The sequence below is a fragment of the Falco biarmicus genome, chromosome 11 (genome assembly GCF_023638135.1).
Source record: "Falco biarmicus isolate bFalBia1 chromosome 11, bFalBia1.pri, whole genome shotgun sequence".
NCBI classification, from domain to species: domain Eukaryota; kingdom Metazoa; phylum Chordata; class Aves; order Falconiformes; family Falconidae; genus Falco; species Falco biarmicus.
Genome location: NC_079298.1, coordinates 11,457,896 through 11,483,267, shown reverse-complemented (window position 1 = coordinate 11,483,267; position 25,372 = coordinate 11,457,896). Strand labels below are relative to the sequence as shown.

The 25,372-nt window shown below is 40.8% G+C and overlaps 1 protein-coding gene across 2 annotated transcripts in view; it reads right to left on the bottom strand.

The window, feature by feature from the left end:
* Nucleotides 1–25,372, bottom strand: part of LOC130156627 (BEN domain-containing protein 5) — a 965,146-nt gene that overhangs the window by 99,545 nt on the left and 840,229 nt on the right. For both annotated transcript variants that reach the window (XM_056355197.1, XM_056355198.1), the window contains exon 10: nt 6,960–7,112. In XM_056355197.1, coding sequence (XP_056211172.1) covers nt 6,960–7,112 — 153 coding nt within the window. The remainder of the gene's footprint in view (nt 1–6,959; nt 7,113–25,372) is intronic.

Below are 25,372 nucleotides of genomic sequence, written 5' to 3'. Positions count from 1 at the left end.
GAAAATAACTCGTGTCTCTGGAGTTCTCAGTTTCCCTATTTGTCAGTAGAAAACGAGACATTTCCTCAAAACATACAATAAAATAGCCTCTAGCAATAGCCTGCAATGCTTCTCTTTACAATAGTTTTATGAGCGTGTGTGTGGTCTCCTGGGAGTGCTTTCATAATCATTTATACAAATGACAGAAACTTAGGACAATGAGAAGCAGGAAGGGATATACAACCATCATGCATGCTTTGAATAGTCTGCAGAAAAAGTGGTTTTCTCTGTGGAAAAGAGATGTTCTGCTCACTTGTACATCTAAATCAGGAGATTCAACCCCTCCTAAGGAGGGACAGCATGCTGAATACTGCTCCCAGAGCACCCAGTACAGCCCATTGCTCAAACTCCTCCCGGGCTGTCTCACTGCTCTGGAATGGTTCTCTGAACCAGACTTATATTCTACATATATTATCACAGAGTTAAAGGGGAATACTCAGGAGGAGATCCTGGGAGGGGGCTGGGTGTCCAGTTCTTAACTAACTTCCCAGCCCTCCTTCACAGCACACTTTGTCCAAGCTGAGTGAAATTTGCAGTGCTCTGTGAGAGAGGTAGCCTGTGTTTGAATGTAAAGGAGCTCCTACTCTGGGAGGCTGTCACCTCCTCCCAGCTTGTTGAAATTAGGTAAAAGTAATGATGGTCTGGGAAAATACACCATAAAATTGCTATGAAAACTTGTTTCTTCTGTGGATATTCAAGATTTCTAACTGTGTGGGGATGGAGAATGGACTGTCAACTCCTATATGGACAAACAACACAGCAAGAAGGTACTAAAAGAAAACCCATTTTCTCAAACAGTTCTTCCCTGCCCCATTTTTCTTTGCAATACAAATTATTTCAGCCCTCTGTTTAAAAAGAGGGGTGGTCTGGTTAAGCACGATATAATGGAGCAGTTTCATTTAGCCAAAAGGGCAGAGTTCTTGTGAGACCAAAACCTATAATGCTTAGAAGCACAGGCTTTACTATCTGTACCCTGTGCCACCAGAAGCACGTTTCCGCTCTCCCTTCACCCAGCCTCCAGGAAAAATATATAAATAAATAAATGAACTTATGGAGCAACATGTCCAAGAAGCACTGAGCAGAAATACATCCCAGAGGGGTACTAAAGCATATAATAGCTGTATTTGTCTTCCTGGAAATGCCCTGATACAAGACAACAAAAAAGAAGGTGGGATCATTTGTTGTGCTCGGGTTTTAAGAGATTTCTGAGTAGATTTGTTAAGCTTGCAGGATGTTAAACAAAACCTGCCTGAATGCAACAGGCATTGCCTTGCTGGGACAAGGGTCTTTTTTACCCAAGGAGCAGAGAGGCACCAGAGATCGTGGTGCAAGTGAGCATGAATTTTACTTTGGGATGAATTCTAGGTCTGAGCAACTTTCTTGTTGCTCCCCCTTCCCTGCACAGCCACATGTAACACAAAATGAGTTTTCTTTATTTTGCAACAGATTATTGGGATTCACTTATTCAATGTTCATGAGCTGTTATTACTCCCTCAGGCACTTGTGCCAGCACTTCCTTCAGCCGTGGCCCAAAACACACTGCGATTAGTAGTAGGGATCACAAGACTAAGAGGGACATGTCCAGCCAGGGTAGGTGATAACAGCTCAGCAAGGCTGCCATGGGTAGTTGGGAAAAGGCTTGCTGGAAGGAACACCTCTTCCCTGAGAATGCTTGGATGGATGAGGGGATTACGGATATGAGAATAATAGACCTGGAGTATGTGGATAAAAGGAAAACAACAGAAAATATAGATAGATTAGAATCTTTTCTTTGGTTGCTCAATTTTAGTTACCCAGGCTAAAAAAGCCAAAACAAAACTAACAACAACCAACCAAAGAAAACCCAAACCCCAAAACCCAACCAAAAAGTACTAGGGCAAATCATTCCATATCTGAATTTTCTCATATTGCTGAAACAATGATAGTGTCAAAAATATGTTTTAGGATACAGTGTTATGCCATTGGGTTTAAAAATGTGTTTCCCTAAAGGAAAATGGGAAAATGTTCAGAGACTTCACTGTTGAGTGCACAGCATGGTATAAAACACGGCAAACTCCTGACAAAGAAACCAGACTGGCACTTTGGAGACATGGGTTTTATTCTCCTATTTCTTTAAGCAGGTCACTTCCCATCCATTGTCTCTTTCCCAGCATGACTGGAAGCTTTTGAGGTTGTGGACTTTCCCAGTTGTTACCTTGTGCCCAGCATAACAGAACACACAGTTTTTATCAGGGTCTTTGGCTAACCACGGCAAAAAAGGATGAAAAACACTATTTCTAAGGAGGGATCTCATCTGGGAGGTTGAATACAAAAAAATGAAATGAAAACTCAAAGGATACCAAGTACCACCTGTTCAGAGCCCAAAGGCAAAAACCCAACTAGATTAAGCCAAGTACCTCTGACCAGTTTTTTCCTTTAACTGCAAAGAAAAGAAATTTTTATGAAGTGATAAAGCCATCCAAGAATGGCTGTGGTTGTTTCTTTTAAATGAACCAGAGAGAACAGATGGTCCCCTCTCATACCATCAGAAAGGTCAAAATTAGCCACCCCTAAGACTAGCAGGTTCTTGAAATGCTCAAGTGCTTGTGTCTGGTCATTATAACTAATCCACCCTCCAGAACAAGAAAGGTCAAATGAAGAACACCCCTACAAATATTGCAGCAACTCCTAGCCATGGCTGATGTGTAATGCACTCAGACATGGTGTCAACAGCTGCTCCTAAAACCCAATGAGTCAGCCTTTCAAAAGAGCTTGTCAGCTCTCACTGTTAGAGCTTTCATACAGATTGTATTTACTCCCCGATGTTTAAAAATATCATTCTTAAACCTTGAAAATATAAAATGTTTTCCTTACAGAATTTGTCCTTTTTCCCCAGACAGCTGCCCAAGAATGTTTCATGTATTTATTTGGGAGCAAAACTTCCTAGCTCTTCTTTCACTTTGCTTTTCACTTGCTGACAGCTAAACCAAAGGCAGGCCTCTGTTGCTGAGGCCACGTACCAGTGAAGAATTTCTAGTCCCTTCCACAACTTTTACGTGCAAACCACAGTCAGCCTCCCAGAGTACTATGAGGTTAGGTGTTCTGCTCAACAGATAGGGTACAGAGACATTGGGTGACTTGCCTTGGGTCTTACAACAGGCATGCAGACACAAATCCCACATCCACCCCCTACTCTAATCACCAATCTCCCTTGGATGCTTTCATTTAAATAAAAAGGCCTATTGGAAATGACAGGTGAAGAAAGCAGTCCAGGCATGAAATGTACTCTAAAGTATATTAATAGAAGGTTGCCAGACAAAATGGCACAAGACATTAGATCGCATCATCTTAGGCTTGTTGTTCATGCTCCTTTGCATCTGGCTGCATGATTTCTGCCAGATTCTCAGCTGGAGGAGCAGGCTAGGATTTGCCTGCTTTCCCTAACCCGTGTCGGGCTCAGCTGCAATCATGCAGAGCACTGAAAGAAATCCCTTTGAGTCAGGATTCATTCCGAACATGTAAAACCCAGACAAATGACTGCTTCTCCAAAGTGAATCCCATTTCACAGCAAGTAGGTTATTAGTGTGGAACTCCATACAAGTAGCCTGCATTCAAAAGCTCTCTGCATTATTAATAGAAGATGAGCTTTTGACATCAAAGGAGAACCATTATGTATGCTAAACGGTGGCAAAAATTGTACCCGCACTTCAAACCTTTTCAGTTCTTTGTCCCTTGTAAATCAATCAAGGTTGACAGATGCTTTAAGGAGAGTAATCTTTTCAATGATACTGTCAATGGATAACATAATGGAACATTGTCTCTGTGCTGTGTGAAGACATGGAGCTAGTCAATTATGGACAACACTTCATGCAGCCGCCAGTTTTCACTTGAAGTGCTGCTGTTGAAGTATTATAATCCCAACAAATGGCCGCAGCAGCATACAATGTAAATGAGACCTCCTGAAGCTTTGGAAAATTAATTAGTAACAACAGTGGTCCATTCCCACACTTTCAAACACCAGCTTGGTAATGTTAACGATGCACTTCCCCCCTTCCCTTTGACCAGCCAATAGGGCATATTTACATACACTATTTTTAATCTTCAACACTTTTTCCCCCTTTTAAAATGGAGGAAGCTCTGGATTCCTTTCCTCTCTTGTGAGCAGCAAACTTCACCCCTGATATTTCCAACCAGTCACATAACCCACATGGCCGGAGCTGAAAACAAGAGAACAGAGACTTTCCCACTTGGAGACAGCAGTAATATTTGCTGCTATTGCTTCACACACATCAGACACTCTGTGGCTGTCTGCTTCTCCAACACTCCTATCCCCTCAGTTGCCCTAAGAAGAATGCCTAGGGTGGATGGCAGGGGAGAAGCTTCTGGTCTCAAGAGACCAGTAGGATTGTGAACTGAAAGCCCAATGTACTGAGTGCCAGCAGCACCCAGGTCAAATTGTGGTGCACATGACACCAATATATATATCCAATTGCCAGCCTCCACAGAAGATTGAGAGTCAAAGCGGAGAGACTGCACTGTTTATTTGGCTATTGGCTTCTATTTCCTACGTCATTTTCTCAAAGATTTTCCCTTTGTCAACTGAGGCTTGCACTAAGAGGAACACTTAATCTCCCACAGTAACAGAGAGAAATCCCACACTCGAGTACAAAATTTCTAAACTCCTATCAATTGCAGATTTTCATTGCTCTGATCTCTGAATGCCCCCTTATCTATAACATGCTTTTGAAACAATCAGGTGTAGATAAGAAACTCAATCACTGAGGTCTTCTTGGACAAGAGCAAGCTGTTCCCTGAATACAACTCCTTCTTCCCCAGGCTCCAAACAGCTGGAAACAGGTGCAGCTGCTGTCCCTTCCTCGTTTATTATGGATTTGGTCTTCTACACTCTGGACAGTTTTCTGAGAAGCCCTTGCAGTGGTTGACCACAGAAAACTTCACATTGCAACAGTCCCTGAACGCCCCAAACATACAGACAATTGTTAAACAATGCTGAGAATGGTTAAAAAATACTATGAGGCAACAGAGGAAGCAACAGCAGCTGCATACCCTTGCAGGCATTACCCAGCTGGCTGCCACTGCTGATCCCAAGAAGAAAAGGGAGATATTAGGTCTATTGCCTCAAAAAGAGGCCTCCACTGCCTAGGAAAGACAAAGGAAGGGTTATCTTCTTCCTAGCCTTAGAAAACTCAGAGACTGATCCAAACTTTTTCCCGCTCTTGCATAAAACAAACTACCATAGAACAGAGAAATGGACAGGAATCAGGAGGTTTCAATTCCTTCTTCCTTATGTTGGAACAGATCCGTCAAGAAAACAGTGGCATAAATCCATTTCTATATTCACTTTCCACTCAAACTCTACAGTGCAATATGCACAAACCCAAGACAAAAAAAAATATCTTTCCTGCACCTTGAGAGAGCTTTAGAATAACATTCTTGCCATGATGAAAATAGCCTTTCTCCCACTTACAGTTTCTCTTGCTGTGCAGACTCATCTGCTTTCGTACCTGCTTTTATATATTCTTTCTCTAGAGCTAAACACATGGAACGCTGCAGGATCCCTATCCTCCTCCACCTACAACCTCTGCCACAAGCTGTTTGGGATGGCACTGCAGAGGGGGCCCTAGCTGTCCCCATCTTCGAGAGGAGACCCAGGTTTATCTCTCAGTACCAGGAGGATTAATTATAAACAAAAAGAGGGCAGCAGAGACTGGGAAAATGTACGGTGGGCAACAAAAAGGGTCGCGACCATAGTAGACATAAAATAAGGGCCCAAACAGTATGTTCTTCTGCTCATCTCTGGTTGGTATAGGATTCCAAAGTACTTTTTAATTGAGCCTGTTCCCATTATATAGCTGCCAGATGTCATCTACTGTCTTCCCTCCTCACAGCTAATGCCTTGGCCAAGATGCTTTTCTGAATATTCCTTATCCCAGTCAAAGCAAAATGGAACAAAGACCTCTTACTTGAAAGACTGTCCACTTAAGCAAACCTGGAGTGCATAGATTGAAGCAGAGCAAGGGATAGCTGTATAGAAAGAAGTAGCTTAGCTGGCAGCTCCACAGGTGTGTAAGGTGGGCCAGAAGAAGCAAGCAAACAGCTGCAGGCAGGCTTGGGCATTGTGTGTTAACTTGCACAGCCTTCAAGGAAAACCGCTGCACAGAAGAGGCTATGGAAAGGGCCAGGATGTCATATTTGGACACAAAGTTGCAACACACTGGACCAGAGTCTTACATTGACTTCTGCAGATCTATTGCAACCCACATGTGCTAAAGGGTCTGTTCTACCCTACTTGAAACTTGCTCTAAAAACATATGCCTCTTTCCAACCCATTTATAGGAGTTCACTATATATTTCCAATATCCAGAGATACCTACACACATACTTTCTTCAAGTTACAAGACATGTATTGAGCTATTGCAGATTTTCTTGCAAAAAAAATTTCCATGGTAATACTGAAGAATTTCAAAAGCATACATTGCCTTTGTCACAACTTTCAACAGGAAATTATCTAAACTTTTCTTTCAAGTTTATTATTTTTACTTCTCTTTTCTATTTTATTATTTAAAGTTTACAAGTAAAAAAAAAAAAAGCCAATATAACATAAACAATAAAGCTGAACCAGTTGCCCAAAAGAGAAGAGATCTTTTGACAAAAAACAAGTGCTCGAATAACTCAGAACCAAAGGTTATAATACGGAAGATGAAGAACCTGCTTCTGTTCATGTCTCTAATGACAATACGTAAGGTCAAAACTTACCACTTTCGGATAAGGTAAGTATAAAAGGGAAGGTGGTAGCTAATACTGACAAAAGCTTTAAGTAGCCTTCTATTCATATTAAAATAAACCCCAGACAATTCAATTAAGCCAGAGATCTATCGTTAAAAATAAATTAGGAAAAAATTAAGAGAAACATTGCTTACATAAGAGAAGTCTTCAGCATTCTGACAGAGTAGCTTAGGAAAAACAGCCTGTCGCTGAAATCTTTCCTCATCTTCAAAGATGTTCCCATACATGAAGCCATTCATCATGGTGGAGTGGGCATGGATGTCAATATAGAACTCCAGGTTAATCTTCTGTTGAAGGAAAACAACAACAACAACAAAACATTCAGCATGCAATAAATCATAACTGTGTTATATAGGTGAAGCCTCCCATAAATCCAGTACTGGCATCCTTGAATGGAGCCAGCATCAGAGAGCCATGCTAACGACATTGTTCTGATGCATCCAACCATTTGTGCTTCTTTGTGGGCGCATGTGGGATGCAACACAGGACAAAACGAACATTTCTTTACCTGTTCTGAGAAGGCTGGAACATTTACACAGTGTCTTGTGCTGCATAAAATACAGCCAAAGTATTATCCTTCACTTTGATCAGGGTTTAGTGCAACTGATAAAAATAGGCACCTTCTAGTTCTAGAACATGATTGTTCGGGCACAGCTTTGCTATCTATGCATGGATCTGCACTGTGATATGCAGATGTACCCTTCTGCCAGGAAAGACAGGCTCAAAGCTGTGTAAAAAAATAATTCAATATTTTCTGTGCAGTTTATTTCAGTTTATGAGGAGAAATACTGCAAATGTTTTTGTCTTACTCTGCTTTGTAGTAGTAATTCAATAGAATAACTCCCAAAAGCAAATGCCTTGAATGCCTCTCTGCTTGTAGCTTCCCATGTGATTTTGCATCAACTCTGGCTTCAAAAGAAACACCAGGACCCCCTAACACAGAAGTCCCTGCTCTCCTCATAATCTTTCTGGATTGTTAATTGTCAGAAGGGTCCGTAAGAAAATGCTGCTCAAGTCTCCAGTCCAGGGACACATCTTTTTCCTCACATCACTTATAAGTGATACTACTTCCCCTGCCATCAGTGGCAAAGAGTGAATGTTCACCTTGGTGACCGTGTACAATGCCATTGACAGCAGTGAGAAGGCAACATCCAGTATGGCAAAGTGCTACCAGAGCAGATGACACAGGACTACCCAGAGTTTCCCCAAAAGCTTGCAACTTCTGGTCCTGAGCAAACGGTGCTTTGTGACCAGACAGTGACAAACCCACCCCTGTCACCGGGATCACAGCCACCCCGCCATGGAGCCAGTAAGAACCTTCCTGGTGACCAGAGGGTTACAGTTCAGATCTCCCTGTCTCAACAAGGGGAAGAAGAGCTCTGTTAGCAGGACAGGGATTGCAATGCTTAGTCCTGTACCCTTCAGTGGCAAATAGGGACTGTGACCAGTAAAATACAACATATAGCTCTCCAGCCACGTCTTGTCTGCACACAAGCTTGCTCAGGCTACTGGAGAACATTGAGCTACAAGACAGTCCGGTGTAATACAAATGCAACTTATATTATGCAGTTCATGTGACAGCAGTGTCAGCTCTTCTAGAGATTCTTTGATGGGGGGAGAACATCATTAGGTATGTGAAACTAATATGATACAGATTTACTTTCCCTTGGCAGAAAACCAATGTACAATACACAGTGACTGCTTGGTTTAATTAAACAGCCTAGAGAGAGTTATACTGTATCTTATTAAGCCTCTCCTATGTTAAAATGTAAGCTAATGCAATATCAATATCTGACCGTGCTTCATAGGAAAAGGAACATTTGATTGTATTTGACTCTAATACAATAAATTGTTTGCTTCTGCCAAAACATTACGCTGTACTATACAGGACCAACACTGCAATAAAGAACACATCTGCTATTCAGAGATATAGCACTGAGAAGAAAGATTAGCATTGACAGGACAAAATACCACATAGGATTTTCTTCCTCTCCAAGCATACAGAAATTAAAACCAAGATTGAGTAATATTATTTTTCATAAGATAATTTCCCCATCAGAAGCAGAGTTTGATGAGATCAGATGCACACTGGCATATCATCATAAAACAGAACATGTTGTCGAGTCTCAAAACAGTGATTTGATGATGAAGTGAGGAGATAATCTAGTTGAACTGGATATTTGTAAAGCATGAATGTCCTTCACATAGAACTCAGTGACCTAAGTCATGCTTATTTTAGAACAACTAGACAGTATTGTTTACAGGGACATATTTACTAATATAAAGTAATTGAGAAGTACAGTGATCTGTGTAACAATAGACTAGTATCATTTGCCTTAACACAAATAAAGGTGCTGGCACAAACTGTATGATTTGTGCTGTGTCATACCATACTTATTCATCCATAGTTACCAAATTCTTTCCAAAAGAAGGTGTCTACAAACAGGGACACAGAGGTACAGATTACTAAGATAACTTTCCATAGGCTATCCAGCAAGAAATTCACCTGCAGAACAAGGGTGACCTGAGCCTCAGATTAATATTCAATTGATCAAGCCATCCAGTCTATCACTACAGAATATTTTCTAAACTCTCTTAGGATTCCTGCTTAAAAAAAAAAACGCTGATAAATGTGTTCCAGAGAATTTTAGAGAATCTCCTGGGGTACTGAACTTCATTTGAAGAGCTTTCTTGATCTCAAAACCTGTTTTCAAATAATCTGGTTACACTGGTTATTTGTGAGGGAACAGTGTCCTTCACAGGCGTCACCTTCACCTAAAGATTAAGCTTCTAGATTGCTTATTTGGAAATCATGACATTCAACAGATAGCTCAGCATTCAGACAAATGTTCAAAACCATTTATCCAGTCATTCATTACAATGTATATCAAATGTAATTTCCTGTCAGTCTACAATAACAATTCAACTGGTTTTTCTGGTCTTCGTTCCATACCCTCCTACTGAACATACAAAAATCTCTATTTCACATATTCCTGCCCACTAAGTATAGTCCAAATTTGCCATTGCCCATTGTATTCAGTAAGCTGTTAAACATTGCTAAAGTAATCGCCAGTTAGACATACTACTCCCAGACACTGCTGTATGTGAGCAGAACAGAATTTCAGTGTTTCAGGTTTCTTCTCATCACATTCATTATTTTATCAAAGGGAAACACGTTGCTCGTTCTCCATTACAGAACAAAATAATTCAGTACATAATAATTCAGTACATTGTTAATATAACATATGAGTTCCTAATGAAAAATTCTCTTTCTTTACAGACACAAAGATATTGTGGCCTTAAAATGGACAATAACAGCCCAGTCACTGGGACATTAAACTCAAAGTTTGCTACCCCATACCGCAAGTACTAAACCAAGGAGTAGACAATCTGTTTCCAGGCAAGATTTGCAAAAGCATTAAGGTATGTTCCTGAATAATAATGGTATTTCTTCTATCTCTTTACAGTCATACACATTCATAAGTACTTTACACATAGGAACTGTTTCACCCACCGCCACACTACAGATTTAAGCTAGGGAATATAGTTTCATATTTTAGTTGGGGTTCTCTGGAAGATTTTGGCATAATTACTGATCTCCTGCAATTTAGTCAGGATCACAGAATTAACATTTTATTAAATATATATTGTCACATACTGATGGAAATTTCAGAAAGATCAGCAGAGAGCTGACCTTTTCAAACTGTTTCTCTTTGAGATAGGGAGAATTTTAATGGGAGAATGAAGTTAATAAATGTATGTGTGCATTTACATGAGCACATATAAACACACTTAAAACATAAACCAACCCTACCTGCTGTTAAACCACAGGGGTATCTGTATCTACACAGCAGAACCCACCCTGGTTACGGCTTCTAATGCAGTAACGTCCACAAGTGAGAGTGGGAATAAATTCAGAGGTGGCTCAAAGTCTTATAGTCACATTTCCTTCAGCCTTTAAGCAGAAAGCAATGAATAACCAGGCTCAAACATCTCTGGATGCTGTAGCTGCCTTCTGAGAGACTTACAAGTTACATCCTACGATATGATATTAAACTCATCATTTTCAGCTTTAGAGGTGGAATGCAAAATGATTCAGATGCCTTATAAAAATAATCAGGCAATTTAATTCCCTCAAGAGTCCTTTCTTTGTGTTTACAAGCAGCAGCAGAGATTTTCTCTCTCACCATTCTCTTTCTTAAGTAAAGCTGTAATTACCTGGATGACCCAGCTTACAGAGTGGAGAAAACAAAGGCAGACTACTTGGTCTTTCTTTTCTGTGTGTCAAAAGAGAAATCACTCACTAGAGTGACAGAGACAATGATTGGATCCCACTTCCTAGAAAACAACAGTTAACATTCTCTCCCTTGAAAAGAATGGTCTTCACCCTTTCTTGCCACTTACCACATAAAACCAGAATAAATAAACAAGCAAATGAATTTCTGCTCCAAAGTGCATTTGAATCCCTGCCTTTGTGGCACACACTTTCCACTGTTCTCTTGAGTAAGTCTAAAGTTTCTGGCAGCTTGAGAAATATACATATAAATTAGGGACGGGGGGGGGGGGGGAAATGAAAGATATCATGGATAAAGAGCTCACATACATTGTCAAGATATGAAATTGTCAAAGTTGTACAGAAACTGGAAACTGGTTCATGATGCCATGTAAAATTTTGAGCAAATATATTCTTACTTGCCTGCATTTTTATTTCATTAGCTCAATGCCTTTGGAAGGTCAGTAATTAAAAAGCAAAAGGAAAGAATGCTTTTCTTTAGCTCTGATATGACCAAAGTTTGAATTTGAACAGTGCAATTATGATTCTTAAGGAAACAGAGATTTTAAAAATAAATAAATAACCCCCCCAATAAATGCCATAATAAAAGGATAAATGTGCATTGAGTCCAGAACATGAGCCACTAGAGAGACAAGTGATGCAGGAAGAAGCCAGCTCTGTCCACCAGCTGTCACTTCAATATGGATTTTATTAATTCTTGGGCATAGCAGTTGGTTTAGAGAGAGAGTATCCAAAAGCCTTCCTCAGTCCAATATTTCATGCAGGGGATGGGATAAACTCCTTGCAATGTTTTATACAAGCTGCTAAACCCATGGCTTGTCATTGGTGGTAGAGAACATAACAGCCTCCAGGCAGATGTTGCACTCTTACTGCTAAGCCACTGTTTGAAGCAAATGGACATACAACAGTTGGCACAGCATAAAGAGTTTGCCCCTTTTGGTTCGGAAGAGATTCAGAAATTCCTAGAAGACTGGCTCCTTGATGCCTCCTCAGGTCCAGAATCTCTCAAAAGAAAATTCTGCATAGATCTTAAATATATCCATTTTGACATACACACCATACCCCACACTTAGTTTTTTTGGCAGCACCTACAGTGGTGACACCAGAAAACACAAGCACAATGTGCTAATAAGCAAAATCAAGAAAAGCTGATCCTTGAGTATCACATGCTCAGCAGTCTACATTCAGCTAGAAAGCACTAGTCCTGGCCCTTTCAGCTTCAGGGATCTCTACCTGGTCTCTTGAATTACTCTTTAGGGATGCACAACATTTGTCTTCTCCTGACTACACAAGGGAACATTAGGTAGAGTTCAAACTGTCTGGATATGGTTCAGTTTCCAAGCTTCCCTTGAAATACCTGGATTTGGATGCCCAGTAAGGTGACTTTTACCCAGTTCACTTTTCTTACTTTCTCCCCATACTTTTCCCCCCAAATCTGAAAGGGGGGAAACCCTCACAAAAACCCCAAAACAAAACAAAAAAAACCCCAACAACAACAAAAACAAACACACACACCCCAAACCCCCAATAGTTCTAAGAACATTTTTCCTCTGCCATTCTTTATAACCTCTGACAAGTCAGTGCTACAGCATCATCTCTAGTTTAGCAGATGATGTAAGTCACACCTTATTAGAGGCACTATTTCAGAGGTATGCCACTACCCCTTTGTAACCATAGGGACAACATCTTTCTCCTTCCATTCATTATCCCATGGACCACCTGTTCCATTCACCTTTGTAAACACCATGGCAACAACAGCAATTATTTACATAAGAAATTAATAGTAGAAAAGTGGCTTAGTATTTTTTAAAACCTTCTAAAGGTTAAAAACCTTAAAAAAAAGTTTCCTCATCTTGCTTCCAGAGAAGGGAAAATGTTAGCTTAGAACCACTCTTATTCTCACTGATACAAAGCACAAAAGCCAATTTCTCCTTATTCCTGTAGATAACTTTACCTAATCTGACAATGTATTTTAAGTGTCCCTGCAGAAGCAGCTTGCAAACACTGATATACCACAAACTCTGAATGACCTTCTAGCAATTCTTTGTAACACTTCATGCATTTCTTCAGAGTATTTCAATGAAGTTCCATGAACTGTTGTCTTTCGGAATGAACCACTCCAACCCACTTGCCATTCAAAAGTAATTATTTAGTGATCTGGTTACACAGCAAATTCTCAGTCTAAATAACGATGCCTCTTAATGATAGGCATAATCTGACACGACTCATTAATGCCTCAAAAAGGATGGAGAAGAAACTTCTGTTGGATTCATACAGCAAAAGGATGGCATGTCCATCAACACTGCTTTCCTGTCTGCCTTAAGAAGTAAGGGATGCTTTTATCCATAGAAGAACGTGGGACCCCCTTCAATAAGCTTGAACTCTGCTCTAATGTGCCCATCAATAGCCCTGAGAAGAACTAAACTCACAGTTTTGGCCTCAAAGTGGGAGGTCAGCAACATGCATATTCTGATCCTGGCTCTTCATCTGCTTGCTTCTCTCACCTGCCAGTGCAGATAACAACACCTCATGAGGATTAGCTGACGTTTGTAAAGCACTTTGAAGATATAAAGCATCACAGTGCATACAAGTTAAGTATTAATTCATCTGCCAGGCTGATTCACTCTTTGACCCCTCTGCAGAGACGTCCAGTTAGTGTCAGCTTTGGCAGTTTTTGCAATTCAGGCACCTGTCCACCAGCTACTGGACTGAAGCCAGCAATTCACACAGGACACAGAAGAGCCGTCAGATGGTAGTAACATTTGGTCACGACAGGCCTGAATTGGATTTGAAAGGGTGACCTAGAGGTGAAAGGCTCTATCAAGAAGCCACTTCTGTTCAAATGCATATTAAATTAGAGAGGGGCCAAAGTGACAATGTTAAGACCCAGATCAAGTTTAGACAAGACTTTTAGCTCAGCTGCGTGGACAATTCTTGTATAATTTTTACCCTAAAGAATAGGAAACAGGAAATATTCTTCTGGATTTTGGGCCTGACCCCAAACCAAAACTAGAAGGGTCAGTCTGAACAAGGACAGTTGTTGTTCTATCTCATTCTTTCTCTCTCCCTCATATGGAAGCCAACATGCACATATACTCAGAACATGGTTTATGACCTTTGCCAGCTCTGAAGTCTTCAGTCGTTTGAATAACTACAATAAAGCATTGGGATTTAAGTGGGGTAGGGAGAGGGGCTATTACCTCACTGTAAACTTTGCTGATCTCACTTGGCTCTGCCTACTGCAGCCTTCATTTGTATGTCCCCACTATATGCCCCACAGAGCAAGCTCGGTATATCCTACCTTGCTCAGTTGTCTGCTACTGAACAGCACTGGCACTACAGAAAGAAGGCTTTTCAGAAAAGAGAGGGGAGAATTGTGGCAAAAAATGAACAGCTTTTTGGGAGAGGGAAGGAATCCTACTAGAAAAAGAGAGGGGGGGAGGGAGGGAGGGAAGGAGAAGTGGGAAAGGGAGAAAAGCTGAGGCAGTAACTGTTCCTTATTCTGATAACTAAAGCCAGAAAACTGGGTTACAAAACAAATATCTAAATGACCATTGTTTTCACTAGGAAAGTCAATTTGGCTGTGGTCTGGTTCTGGAAGTTTGCTCAGCTGAAATGCTCCCAGTAGCTGTACTGAGGGTTTTAGCACTCCTTGGTACTGTTCGTTAGACAGCCACGTGCTTGCTGTTTAACCATACGCAAGTCATTTAACGTCTTCAGGCATCATTAATTGCTGCTTATACACCTGAAACTATATTAAGCCAAGACTTCCTGTTCAACTCCTCACTTCAAAGCAGTATTAACAGCTTGGTGTTTTACCAATAACTTTTCATTATACCTCTGCAGAACCTTCCGACCAAAGTACACAGTCTTTACAAGTACGTAAATAATTCCCAAAGGCAATGCCTGCCTCTCCTCCAATTACAAAGGCAAAGAGTGGTAGACTCAAAAACAGTGGCTAGGAGTTATGAATCCCTTTCCACTAATTTCCTAGGAACTATTCCAGTTGGACAAATTGCATGTAGTCAAATCAAACTCTGTAACAACCACTTTCTCTAGTCTCTCAAATAATGTATGTTATTATTCAGTATTTCTTACTAAATAAGTAACAGCTGCCACGATGTAAAGTCATCAGGCAGAAAACCTAAGGCAAACAAAATAAAGCGCTTTTCAAATTACTATATATACCTATACTGCAGATCTCACTGCCGCCAGACTTTGGCCAAAACACAGATGAACTCAAAGATCAATCAGATAAATTCAAAGAAAAATATTCCATTATGTTTTTACACACAAAGCAGTGGACACAATTTCTTATTGGAAAATTCCAAAATTACACATTACCAGAAGCTCTGCCATGTTCTTAGTCTATCTCTTAGCATCTGCAATAGGTCATTGGATACTGAGCCAAATAGACCTTGGGTTTGACACAGCAAGTATCACTGTTTGTATTTTCCAATTAGACCTTAATTTATGCTACGGAATGAGACTTCTGTGGTTCCTAAAAAGTTAAGATGTTGATTGGTTGTGAAAAGTATGCACATTTCTACAGTTTAAACTGCCTGTTTTAAAAAGAGATTAGACAAATTAGTATGTCCTTCTCTACATTAAGTTCTCAGCGCAGGAAGACCCTAAACCAATGATAACTACAAGCTGGACACCAAAGGTAAAGGTTCATTTTACACATGTAAAATTTCTTATGCAGGTCCCTGTCTTTTTCTGCCTACTAACAACATACCCAGGAAATCTGATTAGTTGGGTCTATGCAAGGACTTGCAGCGGTTGTTATTTTGCATAGATCCATGTTGAGTAAGAAAGAAAGAAACATACCTGCATGCAAACTGCAAACCTGCCCAGTCAGGTGGAAGGAAACAACACTAAATGTATCATTCAAGGGGTATGTGGCCATCTACTTGCTTGGGAAGACAGGAAGGCTGGATGGACACTGCACGTGCTTTATGAGTGATTGACAGCTGAAAAGCAAACTAACTCATTCTGTTCATCTTCCTGACACAGCCTCGCCACAAGCAGAAGTTATCCATGGTCATTAGTCTTATTCTGTTCCTTTACAAGTTATCTTTTCCTTTTCTTTCCTTGTACTCAGTGCAGGCAACAAACACATCCAAGTAAGAGAAACAAGTGAAAGCCGATAAACAGGAACACAAGGACATTGAAAGAGATCAGGGACTATGCATGGCTGCCGAAGGGAGGGACAGCATGCTAACAAAACAAAACAAAAACAAAAAAAAACAAAAAAAAAAAAAGAGAGGGAAGAATTGTCCCTGATATTCCCTTGTTGACCCAAGATTCATCCACAACTGGAAGAATAGGTTTTCTTGCATTTGACTTACTCAGAGACAGATCAGCATAGCATTTTGCACCAAACTGCAGAATTTTTTCTCTCTGCTTTACATATAGCGGTACTTACTATCTGTACAGTGCTAGGAAAGCTAAAATGTAATGGTAGTTTTGGAATGGTCTGCTTTTCCAACTGAAAGCACAACATACCGTGCCTTTTGCAAGGCACTCATCAGCATAAGTTGTATCTGAAACTTTTTCCTCAAATATTCCCCTACTCACACCAGCCAGTAGGTAAACCTGTTGCTACAGGCCATATCGCCTTGTGTTCCCTTGTCAGACCAAACAGCAGGGCAGCTAACTGTGCCTGTATGTAAAGTCACAATGTCTCAAACACAACATATGCCCCTGCAAGCACATATTTGGGACCACTATTTTTTTTTACCATTTTCTACAGAAAGAATATTCAGGTCTTGCAGAACATCAGGGACTCAAGGTTCAGCGCAGTGGTACAAACAGATTATCCGAGTGACAATCTCAAGAGGAGTCACCATGGCATAACTAAACAAAGGCATAGTAGGACTCTGAAGAAGGGTATTTCCCACCCTAGACAGCAGTGGCTGACCCACGCGACCAATGGTTGACTTAGAGATTTAGGCAGTTTTTGTCTGCTTTTTCTTCTGTGTGTATACATATATATATACCTTTGTAAGTGTGTATGTGTGTTAAAAAACATCTCCATTTGGAGAAAATAAATATTTTTAACTTATTTTCATCCTTCTCTTCTGTAACTGTTACAGCTCCCTATAACAGACAGCAAAGCAATTTGCTCTGATTTGTAGGTATATCAGATCAACATTTGATCCTTGCTCTCCTAAATGCTGCATCAACACTGATGGTCCACATGCTGTTTTCAGGTTGAGTCGCCAAACATGAGTGACGAGCCAATTCTATGAGTCTATGTTACTGACTGCTTCAGGAGACTGGCCATACAATATGATTGTATTGCAAAGCAATATTGTTGTGATTTAACCCCAGTAAGCATTGAAGCCCCACATGGCCACTCATTCACTCCCCCCTGCAGTGGAACAGGGGAGAGAACTGGAAGGATGAAAGTGAGAAAACAAGGTTTACCCTCTTATTCCAACAACAGACCACACAGCACGACAGAAACCAAGTACAGGCAAGAGCAGCACAGTGAAAGTTCGCTGGAGGCAGAAAGTGATCGCACAAAACTTCATCAGACAACTCATGGGCAACACACTTTCGCTGAACTCGCTCTGATTTTTCATAGTTTCCTTGGCAGTTTTCTCCTCTCTGCATTCCCACACACCACATTGTGAGTTGGAGAAAGTCTGGAAGTATACTTTAATAAAACTTCCAGCTTTCCCAACCACTTCCCTTTAACTTTAGATTTCTCTGAAGGGAGGAGGTTTCTGCTATCTCTGATGGTTGGAACCTGATCCTGTCATCATTAGCTTTCTCAGAGACTCTTCATTTGTTGAATGTTGGTCTGTAATAAGAGGCAGGAAGGATAGTCATTTTTATAGCAACTACCTGCCAACAGATTTCAATTCTTTATCCCTTCAAAATCCCACATCTGTCCATGTCTCCAGGCACTAGTGGAAAAAGCTCTGCATTAGTTATTTTTATTATCAACATAAAAATCTTTCCATTTATTTATTTATTAACAAAAAACTGCAGCTATCTACAAAACTCAGTTTGTTTTGTCCTTAGGCAGACATTTAAAACTGTCTGCCAACTTCTTTTCTTAATAAAAAAATAAGCTGAAGTCTTTATTACAGACAGTGTAACAAAATACGACCAGCTACATTTACCCAGCTGAGACATGCACCATCATCCACTTATCGGGCAAGAGTTCTGTGACTGAAAGAGGAAACATCTGATAAAGAAGGTGGCCCCACTTCTGAAACCTGGCCACTGATGGGTCCTGACCCATCAGTGAGTGATGATGCTGAGTCCCAAAACATGCCCCGTCCCTGCAGGCAGCTGAGCCAGCACTGCACAGTGGAGCAGGGACAGACCCTGAGCTCGTTCTGACCCCCCCTCCAGACGGACAGACAGGATGGACCTGCCGTTTCAGAGCAAGGAGGGCTGCACTGCATGAGTATTCTGCTTTTGGGACTCAAGTGCATTTCTCTGCGTGATGCTACATCAAACGGCTTCTCCAGCTCTTCCCTAACACAGCAGAGAAGGGTGAAGCTTGTACTGTGTGGTTGCCACTGGGGACACAGCACCACATCCTCAACTACCAGTCCCTCAGACCGATCAGCCAGACCTCTTTGAAATAACTCACTTTCAGGCTGGGTCTTTGCTTTTGCTTCTTAACAGTGTGATATGGTGGAGACTGAAAACATATCCCCAACAACTTCAGTGCCTTGCACAAATGACTCTCAAACTAATGTGAGGACACAGCAGGTGATGAGAACCGTGCCTTCTGCCCAAAATCTTGTGGCCTATTTCATAGTGAACAAAGTCTCTGAAAAGCAGGAAGGATTTGGAGCCCTAGCCAGGATACGTGTCAGAGCTGCCACCTGCACTCTTTCTAGGCTAGTGACTGGCACGTTAAACCCAAACAACACATCTTAGACTACATGAGATGAAACACATTAGGCAGATGGCATGTTTTCTCCGCACAAGCCAGCACCAGAGTATTTCCTCCTAACGATCTTCTGTTCTTGTTCTCACAGCAAAATTAGTTTTAAAGTAAAAAGAAACAGAAAAATGCGTAACATGATGAGAGCAAAGATTACTATGTGGAAAATATATCAACAAGAGAGGGGTTTTGTTCTTTCAATTCCATGGCTTTTATTTATATATATATATTGTTTATAAAAACAAACACCCTACTTCGTCAGACGTGAAAAGTCAAAATTTACATTTAAATGGAGGCATTTAGGTGGGTTTTTTTTCCCTCTCATCTTATGAATGCAGAGTACAAAAGACTAAAAACTCTCAATTTTCCTAAATGGAAGGATAACAGGTGAAGTTTGCATTCTGGGAGCTATTCATTTAGTGAACAATGTTCAACTCAGCAACGACCAAAGCCCAGCTGATCAAGGGGAAAAGAGCACTGGCTATTAGGCCTGACAGGGATTTGCTCAACAGCTGAGACCAGGAGAAGCTGTGATCTCATTGTGCCCTGTTCCCAAGGAGGAAATTATGCCAAATACAGCTCCCCAAGGGCAACACCTACATTTCCAGATATACAGTGGATCACTATCCAACTGAAAATCACTGCAATTTTGGAGATTTCAGTGCCACAATAGCCCTGGTTTCATTGCTGGGACTACTGCAGATGTTTAAAATGTGAGGTGGTGTGCTTGGAAGAGAAAATGAGAGGACTTAAAACAAGTCCATAATTGCACAGTATTAAAGCTGTAAAAATTATAAAAGAATGGAAGTGCAAGCAAATACTGTGATGACCCTTAAAGCTTGCTATCAATTCCCTTCCTTTTTTTTTTTTTTTTTTTCTTTTCTTTTTTCTTCCTGGCAAGGAAAATGAGTACTATCAAACAAGTACACTTGCAAGCAACAGGCTCAGAGAATGCCACCCATCCTAGTCCATGGAAAGGTGTAGCAACATCTTTAACCACTTAGTCTCACTGGAGCACACCAGGAGTAAGAGATGATCTACCATAGCAGCTCATTCAATTCTGGGCTAAATTTCCCCTCTCTGCCTTTTTTTTCTGAGATAGAACTGATCTGTAGTGTTAAAAGGACACAGGCAAAAAGTAACCTTATATTTTTTTAAAACAAGGGTTAACCACAGATCCAGCAAGCCCTTTGTAATGTTTTTATGTTGGTTGTTTTTAACTGTCTCTCCTGTGTTATATTGAGCAAACCCCATACAAAAAGACCCCAGAATCCACCAAGCCACACCCCTTCCCAGTAAAAATAGCCGGACTGTATTTTAAAAGCAGAGGAAATACTAATAAGTGTTTGGAAAAGGTGCACACAAAAAATCTAAACACCTTGGGAAGTAAGAGCACTGTCACTAGGTAATCACTGACTCTCTCTTTTTAAACTTCCAACCAGTGTTTCTGGTCCCCTGGGACTAGAAGCTATCCCAATTGCTATAATATTATCAGAAAGTATATTCTGATGCTCACCCATCATCACCCTGGTCCCTCTGTGGTGAATTCCACTTTTTGGCACCCTCACAAACAGCAGAAGAGTCTGTTGTCTCTGCAACAAAGGGTGCTAGTTTTTCTAGCAATTCCCAACTTAAAAGCATTACCTGCATTAATGAATTCCATGGCACTCACCCCCACTGCCAGCCCTTTCATTCAGAAGGTGTCGCAACCCCATTGTGGACTGACCCTGTATGTTTCTGGCAACAAGGACAGCCTCAAAAACTTCATCTTCCCCATTTCCCCCACACCACATATGGGTCACCGCTCATTGCCAGGACCACACAACACCATAAGCTGGCACAGTTTGCTGGGAGTCCACAACATGACCTTGGGAACCAATCCAGCTAGACAAAAGAAGTCTAAGTATTGGGAGGCTTGCCTTTTTTTTCCAGCCTAATCAGCTGTTTGAGCTGTTCATATATCGTCCCCCCATTCAAAGAATCAATTGTATGATTCATACAGAATTACTGTATGCAGGGGTGGGGTGAAGGAAAGGAATAATACAAGAGAATACAAATATCTTCAGTAATTGAGTCTGAATTTAAGCCCTATCCTGAGTTAAAAAGGGTTTTACCTGAGCCAGCAGGACAGCCATAACAACATATGAAGAACCTGTCCCTCAGCTTTCTCCTCAAATAACCAGGACTATCTGGTTGCATCTGGAGTATTGAGACTTGAGTACTCTCTGTCTGGTGCTATTCAAGATGGGTCTGAGGAGTCTGCTCAAGAAACAGATGATCAGTGCCTCCTTTCCCAAACTCATGTCTCTACAGCTGCGATGTGGCAGGTTTCTCAGAACCGCTGTGGCTTCAATTTTATAGATGAGCTCAAGGCTACCAGATATGCTGTCTTTCGGTAATTAAAGCCTACCTGGTCCTTTACCCCAAATATGAAGTATAACACTAAGATAATGTTAGACATCACTATGCCATTATTACAGCTCCTGTAATGAATGTTTTAACACACTGTGGAGAAATGGATGCTGTTCACAGACAACATATCTCAGCAAAAAAGCAGCAGCTTTTTACTTCAGTTAACCGTTAAGATTTTAGCTTCCAAGTGATATCAGCTTGATTCACCTCTCAGCTCTTCCGAAAATCTGCCAAAAAAATATTACAGGGTCCTGTGAAACATTCCCTTTCTGTGCCACCTCTTACTGTGACCTGTTCTAACAATACTACACAAGGGTTGGTTTACTTACACACATTTCTTGTGGCATGCATGCCCGTAACGTCCAAATCTGACATCTGTTAATTCCACACAAGTGAACTCAGCTGGACAAGAGGATATAAAGTAATATAAAATGTCAGCTTTCATGCTATATGGATTAAGCCAGCCATGTAATCAGGCATCCTTTATGATGGGCATATCATGGGTAAGCAGTGATGACAGAGTTTATCAGATACCAAAACCCACTAATACATATGCCTGATTCTGTCTCTGTAGGAGTTTTTCAATCAGTGGTCCCAAACTTAGGCACATGGTTATCACAGCTGGTGGAAACATTAAACCTTCTGGGTTACCTTCAAGCCCCAGCAAAATTCAGCATGACCTTGAATTAACCTTGACTCTTACCTGAGGGAATACCTATGCAATAGATTGAAACAGGCAGTGCTAACTGGCTGCAAACATGTAAGAACTGGGACAGAATGGGCCAATGGAACCCCCACAATAAAGCTAAGGTACTGTCTGCTTCCTTCTGCTTGTCCAAATACTACACAACTTGGCTCAGCAGACTGCTGTGCTCCTCCAAGTAATGGCAACTGATCCCCAATGGGCCAGGCACCACCTAAAACTGAATTGCATCTTATGCTGAATATGTAACTTCTCTGAATGACTTCTCCACTGGTATTGCACCACCCTGGTGTGAAGAAACATTTTCTGGGATGGTTGAATGGCCACTGGGCTCTGTAATAGAAATTCCCTCTATATATTCAGCCACTCTGTTTTCAGATACTGGGAGCAAAGCTATATGACACTTTTCTGAGTTACCTGAGGCATTTTTCTTGGCCCTGAACTAGGTATTTCCACATTTTTTGTGTTTGTTCCAACAAATATTATCCTTACATTCTTTTCATTAGCCAAGCTGTAGGGGAAAGTGCTTTTTCTGAAACATTTTTCAAAGAATAAACTTGGCACACAACTGCAGTCAGGTGCCTCATAGCAACTGGTCCAAGCTCAAAAATATGTAGTCTTTAGCACCATGTCCCAACTTTTTAAGCACAGTGTTCCACATCATTGTATCCACAGATTTCCTGGTATTGGAGAGATCCTCTTCATGTAACTCTTCTTCTTCCTCACCGCCTCCCCCAAAATAACCCCACAAGCCAACAACATTCATTCTTATGTAAAGTCATTTGACAGGACTATAATCTTAAACTGTAGATGGGAAGCAGAGACACAAAGCTCAGTAACAGTGAAGAGATGCAGAGTACAAGCACCATCCAAAACCAAGTCCTCTTCTGTGCTAGCACACTGAATCTGTGCTCTAGACCACCATAGCTAAAACTGTGCTGAGCTACTCGCCTACTTGGAAAAAGCAATACATATCATCATACCATGCTAGGGGGTGGTTCTGGTGATGGGTTTTTTTGGTTGGTTTGTTTTGGTTTTGGGGTTTTTTAGGTGTTTTGTTGTTGTTGTGAGGGAGCTGTTTGCTTTGTTTTTTTAAAGGTTTCCAGGTTCCTGTAAATGTCACTGAGTTGTATATAAGGCTGTGGCATTTTGCTCTCTCTAATACCAGGAAATTCATATACATACATTTTCAGTTGTTTATCTTGTGAATACAAAGATGGAATCAAACCATTACAAGAAAAGAAAGTGGGTTGTTTTCTTCCCCAACTTTTCTGGGACTCAATAATATTGTCAGTTTCTCTTTCTCTCCCACTTCTATTTTGTCTTAAGGCTTTGTATCTTGGAAGACTGTGAAGACACTGTGATTTTTATCTCCATGATTAAAGTGTTACACTTTATTGAGCTCTTTGCATCAGCACCAAAATCTGCAATGCAGGATTTTACATAACACTTCATTTTCTCCTCGCACCATTACTGTTATTAACCTGGTGGCAATAAACAGAAAATACAGCTCTGTTCATGATGTACTCCTGAGGTTTTGTGTGTGTGTGTGCATAACAGAAAAGGAAAAGAAGAAAAAGAATGGAAATGAAAGAGCCTCCACCATGTGCAAGATTAGGAATGACTGCATAAACTCGTATTTTCCTCAAAGAACAATTGCAGCCTTTCAGAGTTAAAAAGAGAAATATTGTGCTATAGCTTCTGTGTGTAAGGATTTATTCTAAAACAAGAGATCAGAACAGAAAGAACATCCAAACTTCAAAATTCTCCAACTCATTATCATTCTTCATTAGACTTTCCAGATGGAAGATTTGATTGATACCCTACTTTGGGATGCTGCACTTTTCCTTGTTTAAATGACAAAGTTTGGAGACCATGAGTTCTGCCAACAGGATATCAATAAGGTCTGAAAAACAGCAGAAGAGCTGTATGTGCATGCCACCGTAGATGACCTTCACAGCCCATCAATAGATGGAAACAGCATGTTTCACAGCCATGAGATCTCTGAGTACCTGGGAAAACAGTAGGAGTTAAATATCTGAATGTCTGTAGGAATCTGGGTTACTAACAGAGATTTTCTTTTTGCTGAAGGAGGAGAGACCTGCAGGTTCTGGAGCACAGGCATCTAGATCTGAAAGCAGGACTACAAGAGCCATGCAGAAAGAAATGGGTCGTCCATGGTCACCAAACTTGATTGAAGCCTGACAGTAATGACAGACAGAGAATGCCAGTATGGGGAACCGCCTAAGTTGGCATGTCACAGAGAGAGCATTCAGAACCAAAGTAAGTTTTTCTATGAACTAACAGCAATGCTTCAGGTGCTTAGGTATCATCTTCAAAAAGAAAAAAATAGGAGGGTATGCTTCATAGTCTTGCTCTGCTTCTCTTCCCTTTAGATGATATAGGCACCCCTTCTGCAGTCCTGAAGTATTGGGGGTGGGGAGTCAGGGAATATCCTAAAAACCTGGTTCCAACCAGTTTTCAGTCAGGTCCTGTAGCTCTGCACTATGCCGCCGTGTGCATAGTGACTAATACCCAAGGCATCTCGTCACAGGAGTGGTTAGGAAAGTCAGTGTAGATTGGGCTGAGTGGTATTGCTATAGTTTATCCCAAAACATTCTGGTTATTTTTGAAGGATTGTTATGTATTTTAACCCAAGAGAAAGCTTTTAGAAATCTCTCCAAGCTTCTGCCCCCTACTTATGTGGGTTCCTGCTCTTTACTCTTGCTATTTATTTTGCACTTGCTCTTTACTCATAAATGCTGCAGTTTGAAATATAGCAGAACATTTTTCAGTTCGTCAGTGTGTTGTTTGCTGTCAAGGAGACGAAATGTTACTACTTTCCTCTGGAGAAGCTTAGAACATGATGGATGAAATGTCACAAATAATTAGACTTTCCTTATGAATTACATTTTTTTAAACTTCTGTTTTCATGTCAACAGGTATGTTACAGATAGGCTGCATGAAAGGACCTGGGGAAATTTTAGTTCTCTGGGAACAGTAGTAATGTAATATCTGATAAGCCAGGGCATAGCTCCAGCTGAGACAACTTTAAACAATCTCCACTATGAAAATTTGGGACTATGAAAATCTGAGCCTATTGGCAGAATCAGAGAAGTCCAGTCCATTTCCTTAACAGCACAGACATAGTTAGGAATTTAAAGGTTGCTTGACACAGTCTGACCTAAAGTCCATCCGTTCCAGTGTCTTGTTTCTGGCTACA